Consider the following 6000-nt stretch of genomic DNA (forward strand, 5'->3'; position numbering starts at 1 on the left):
CATGTGCTAAAATTGTGCTATATGCCACAGGCAATCTTAAAAGATTTGTGAAATTGTTTGCTGGAACAGGCTGTATACACCAAGAGAGTACCGAGGCTTCACAAGAAAAAAAAAAAAAAAAACACAGCAGCGCAATAAATCAAGCCATACAGACATCAGATAAGTACACGCGCGAAGTGATGGAAGTTCATAACACTGCGCATGTGCACTAGGAAACAGTTAAACACAGACACACGAATGTCATATCGGTATCGAAAACTTGGAGCAAACATGCAGTATAGGCCTACCTCACGTCGAATGCCACAAACACTAATTAAAGCAAAAAATTATGTTACATGTATGACATGGCGATGCGCAACTGTACTTATTTACTTATAGTAAATGAACACCTCGAAGTCTTATGGTGCAATAAATAATCAAATAAAATGAAACCCCGAGCAGCTTACGAAGCATGAAAAAATAAATATCAGAGCTGACTTGCGGAACCTTCGCAAAATCAGAGCTAAATTTCCAGCGAAGTGGTTGTTTATATTGTTACGTAGGAAGACGCAGACGAAAAGCTATGTACAAGTATATTTAGGTACGGGGATCGATACCGCGCACCTCCACCAGATATGTTACGTAGGAAGACGCAGACGAAAAGCTACCGTATTTTCGCGATTCTAAGCATCCCTCGATTCTAAGCACCCCCCTCTATTTTCGCGAGAAAATTGGGAAAGAAGTTTGCATGCGAATCTAAGCACCCCCCTATTTGTTAGGAAGAGCGTGTAGCCAAGGCCGCCAAGCGCACTTGCTCACTCTGTCATCGAGCCGGAGCCGTCGGAATCCCGAGGTGGCACGACGTCCGCGGCGCGAGTACGCCGTACAGCCGGACTGTATGGCTGTACGGCCAAAGCTGCAGAAAGCGTCCCCATCAACCATGGCAAAGTGGATTTCGGACGCGTCGTAGCGGGTCCAAGTGGACGTTGTGGTCAAATCATTTAAGAAGTGCTCGATCCTAAACCACTTCGACGGAACGGAAGACGACCTGCTGTGGGATACCGAGAGCGGCGGTGCAAGCGGTGCGACGAACTCGAGTGGCAGTGATAGTAACTGAGCATCCGACACAAGCGGTAGGTTCACTGTCTGCACCGATTTTTCCTTTGAATGTTTGCAAAATAAGATGCAGTTTCTCGCACCCGTCTCGTCGTGATGTCGCAGCGAAAAGAGGGAGGGGGGGGGGGGCCGGGGTCATTCAAGATTTTTCGAATCTAAGCCCCCCCCCTCACTTTGGGCATCGCGATCGTGAAAAAAAGGGGGTGCTTAGAATCGAGTAAATACGGTATGTACAAGTATATTTACAAGAAAATACGCTGCACTTGGCCAAGAGGCAAGAGCCCGCGCTAGCTTCTAATCGTCGTCGTCGTCTTCACACTGCTCGCCTTTTCGTGATCGCGCATATTGTTCCGTAGCACTATTTTGAGCAGTTGTACTAATAATCGTCTAATGTGCGTTAATAAATCCCACATTTTTAGACAATACCCGCATATGACCAGTAACAGGGCTCCCAATTCCACCAAATTTGAACTTAGCGTCGTATTTGGTTCTACCAGTACACCGTGAAAACGTGTCTACATAAAGCCTCTACAACGAATTTAAGCGGTACAGTAAGTACTTCACAGCATAGTTCCAACTAACACCGTAATTCAACTTTCTCGCGCATCGCCATCAACATTCTCTTTATTTCTAGCCGATGCAAATTAACTGCGTCATATTGTTAACAACTCTTAGCACATTTCTTGTAACGGCTCGGTAAGGTTCACAAACGTTTCATAAAGTATTCCTCTACAAAGGCTGTAATAATGTTCACAGCTTAAACTTTCATCGTAAATCACCCGTATACCTTGCGCGGTTACTCGAGAAGGGCACTTCTATGTACTGCATTAAAATTTCAACGAGCACGGGGTGAGCGCAAAGCGTCCTTCTCAGGATAGGCAGTGGATGTAGAGTAAATCCGATAGAGCTATTGTGTCTCTCCTGTATGGTGCTTGTATCGGTTTTCATTCCCAAGACTTTGAAAAATCAGACAACCCACTCAGACACGAATTAAAAAAAAAAAGAAAACTTGGACAGCTCTCTGAGGATTCGTCCGGCTTCTCCCCCCCCCCCCCCCACTTCTCCTACTGGCGCCGGTCGTTTTAGCCACGTGTTCTTCGTTATCCACGGCCCAAAGCGAGATGCCCTGACGCGAACACTGTAGCGCCCCATGCCTCGCTCACGCTCAAAGCCAATATTTGCTCTTACTCCATTCACCTATTCCTTTTCTGTCTGTCTAGCGGTCTGTCATACTGTTAGCCGTAAACTACGTACGTGACTGCGAGCGGATTGCGCTTCTTTCCTCATTCTCTTCGATTTTCTTATTTTGCCATTATTTGAGGGATTCGTGAATCGCGATTGGTTCGTGGCGATCGCGGTCCCAAATTGGCTGTGGGGGTTTGAGAGACGACGCACTGGGGGCCTCGAATAAATTTTGACAACCTGTGTTTTCTCTTGTATGCGTCAAAATCTATGCATTGATTCCTTTACATACCAGCGCTTTCTTCGATTCTCGCGGGTTCGAGAATCGAACCCGCGACGTCCTTGTCAGCTGCAGAACCCGACATTGACGGAGGAACCTCTATCGCTCTCGGTACTTTAATTTACGGGATAGGAAGATGTTGGCGCCCGAATAGGTTTATTTCTTCGCTTAGGAACACCAAGTGCCGTACACACATACAGCTATACACTTATGCTCAGGGCTTGTGTAGAAAAATTAATTTGTCCCCACTGAACGCACACAAAGCGGCAGTACGACCTACCAGTGAATACAACATTACCATATTACAAGGTGACTCGAACTAAGAATTCCGACAAAAACAGTGATGGTAATGACACTGTCTCATAAACATACAGGGTGTCAGTAAAAAAAAAAGAAAAAAAGAAGAAAAAAAGAAGAAGAAGGAAGCAGTCAGATAAACGAAACCCTTCTTTGTTCTTTTGTAGAGGAGAATCGTATTTTTTTCTTTCACTGAACGTAAAGGATAACGTGAGTGAAGCGATAGGTTGCACTCACCTCGGCGATGCTTTTTCTGGCATTATGAAACTGGGCAGCTGCCATAATCCTTTCGCGGTAAGCGTCCAGAGAGAGAGAGGTTGGCCGCTGCGTCGCCATGTTTCTCGAAGCCAGAGGAAAACCACTGTCCGCAAGTCTCGTTTATGGGTTCAGCTTTTAACACCAGTAAGGAAGGACTTTCTACCAACACATGACGTTTGTCTTATTACTCGTTAGCAAACAGGCAGCGAAAGAAAAAAATGGAGGTCATGCCACAAGAGAAGTTCTAAGACGTCATTTGACCATCGAACGTCGTCTAGGCCAGGTATGACAGTTCTCTTCGTGTGAGGGAAGTTCATCGGAAAAAGCATAAGCTTAGTGTGTGCCAAAGATTATACTGATTATCAGTGCAGCAGAATTTACGGATACTCCACTGATTATACTGTGATCCTAGGGAGCACTTTTCGCGCGTTCAACCCTTTTCATTTCACCGGGCAGCTTTTAAGAAGGACGATCTGAGTACAGCTCCTGAAGCTTCACTTTAATGAACCATCAATCATTCCTTTGGAGCCTTAGTTTGGAGGCAGATTTCTGCTGCCAACAGGGTTCGCTGGACAGAGATTGAAGAGTAGACCCTTGGTGACGAAAGCGTGAAACGTGAGGCAATGGAACATTACAAAAGCAATTAACATATACCTAGAGCAGTAAGAAAGCTGAATATTCATATAGTAAGTTGGAGTACGCGTAAACAGCTAGAAACTGTTTTCGTCAGTCAACAAATAGTGCAAAAAGTTATGTTGGAGGATACGAATTAAAGCCGTGGTCCATCTGGATTCGATCAAGGGGCTTCGATGAGCTATAATGCAGTGGATCTCCTGGGTGTTCAATACAAGTGATAAAACATAATTTCTTTCATTCCGCAGTTTAACATCGTGGACATACGTGGGCAGGTAATATATTCCCTGCCATTGTCAACATTTCCATAACTGTAACAAGTATATGCTTTCTTAATCATGAACAATCATGATTTAATTTGATGTTTAGGAAACAAAAATACTATAGTATAAGTTCAGAAATGGATGACAAATGTACAAGGAAACAGGCATAAAAAACCCGACCTAAACCGACCACAAACTTTTAAAGGAGACCTCCAAAACTATGCTGCGAATAGTTGCAGGTAGCGAAACAAAAAACATTCGTCACGTTAAACACACTGTACAGCACCTCATAAGACCGCGTTAGCAAGAAGCAGTGAGCAGTATCCTAGAAAAACAAGTACGAGAAACGATTGTCACTTCCTGTGCCGCAATGCATACCGGCACAGCACCAAACGAAGACTCCGATCGTGCACGCTAAATTTTGTTCATCAAGGAGACAACACACGTACTCATGTGTTTTAGCGCCCAGTATCGAGAGTTTATTTGACAGATCTGTAGTTTTGGGAGTAACGCTCGTCTCAGCGAGGGCTGCCATGAAGAACCGCAGCAGATTCCAGTACTGTGCCTACGGTAACTTACAAATTTCTTTTCCGTTATAGAAAGCTTCTTCTTCTTCCCTTCCCCTTCTTCGCGTCTATCAAGTGAAAATAATTCGCGGCATTTCTAGAAGGGGCAAGAAGGCTGAAACATTAAACGAAAATGACATGTATAAAAAGTCTCACGTGACACCCGAGTAAGGTCACAGAAGGCAACGAAGAGACTGAACCGAGATTTCCAGGCGGAAGCGAAATGGAGCGTGGAAGCTACTGCTTCTTATGACAACGGAAGCAACGTAGGCAATAAACATGCCATGCAAATGGGAAAACGTAGGAAGCCATGGAAGAACGCGACAGTTTCGTGATTCTGGAGATTCTGTCGTTACTATTACAGTGAACACCTCCGTACAGTCAGAGACAGTGAAACTAAAGTGAAATGTATCACACACAATTAAAAAAGCCTGGAGGACGATAGAGGTAGCTTATAATTATATGGACGACAATTGCCATGCATAATAAACTGCACCGCTCCATTATCTTGTGCAGATGTAGCCGCAACACAGGAAGTACAACATATCCATACGTCAAAGCTAAGGATCAAAAATGAAATACCATATCGTAATAAATTTCCAGAACCACAAAAGGCGGAAAAGGGCGTGGTAGAGTAAGTGACTAACAAACACACGTTCACTCAAGAACAGTTAGAAAACTGTCAATGCCTGAGGACTTGTAAATCAAGCACTCACAACGATGACTACAACTATAGAGATGACTAACAAATATTACTCTGCGGTAACGAGTAGGCTACGTGGCAGTACAGATAGACGTCCGACATTGTGCTAGAGAAATGAAATGACACGATCAGTCCGCCCCCCAACCCATGATGAAGCACTATTTCAGCACCGAGCGTAGTCTCCGAAAATAGCACCACTGGACACAACACATTTCCTCCGTCGAACCTCTCCGGACGATACACGAGGCAGACTGCAGCGTGGACTTCGTAGACAAACTTTTCTATGCACAACAGAGTACTGCCTGCTTTGCCAGTTAAAAGCACCTCTTTAATATAACGAAAAAAGCTAAGTGATGCTAAGGCTTAGGCAAGGCTAAGAAAAGTGGAGGAAGAACTCAAGCCACAAAGCGCACTGGAAAATAAAAACGTGATGATGGGCTACAGCCGTCAAACCAACGTCGCGCTGTATCCATCACGTCACCCTGACGTCGTCGTACTCGGCTGCACCGGCTTCACTTCTCAATCAATACTGAAAGAGCACGCGATCGGCTTCGCACGGCAGAACACTACGCGCGTACAACGTTCCCTCTCCCCTTCTGCGCCCCGTGAAACCTTTCTTTCTTTAGTTGACGCGCCGGCATTTGCGTGTTATCAATTTTCGGCGTTTCCGCACAGAAATAGAGAGGGAGGTGAAAGGGAGGACCCCCGTAGCGGTGACACCTG

The 6000-nt window shown here is 45.1% G+C and overlaps 1 protein-coding gene across 1 annotated transcript in view; it reads right to left on the reverse strand.

Annotated features, from left to right (window-relative positions):
• The window catches only part of LOC129383519 (uncharacterized), a 139930-nt gene extending 136740 nt beyond the window's left edge, over positions 1 to 3190 (reverse strand). Inside the window, exon 1 of the mRNA XM_072284058.1 lies at positions 3092 to 3190. Coding sequence (XP_072140159.1) covers positions 3092 to 3190 — 99 coding nt within the window. The remainder of the gene's footprint in view (positions 1 to 3091) is intronic.
• Positions 3191 to 6000: the final 2810 nt, after the last annotated feature.

This window comes from Dermacentor andersoni, chromosome 8 (genome assembly GCF_023375885.2).
Source record: "Dermacentor andersoni chromosome 8, qqDerAnde1_hic_scaffold, whole genome shotgun sequence".
Lineage (NCBI taxonomy): Eukaryota > Metazoa > Arthropoda > Arachnida > Ixodida > Ixodidae > Dermacentor > Dermacentor andersoni.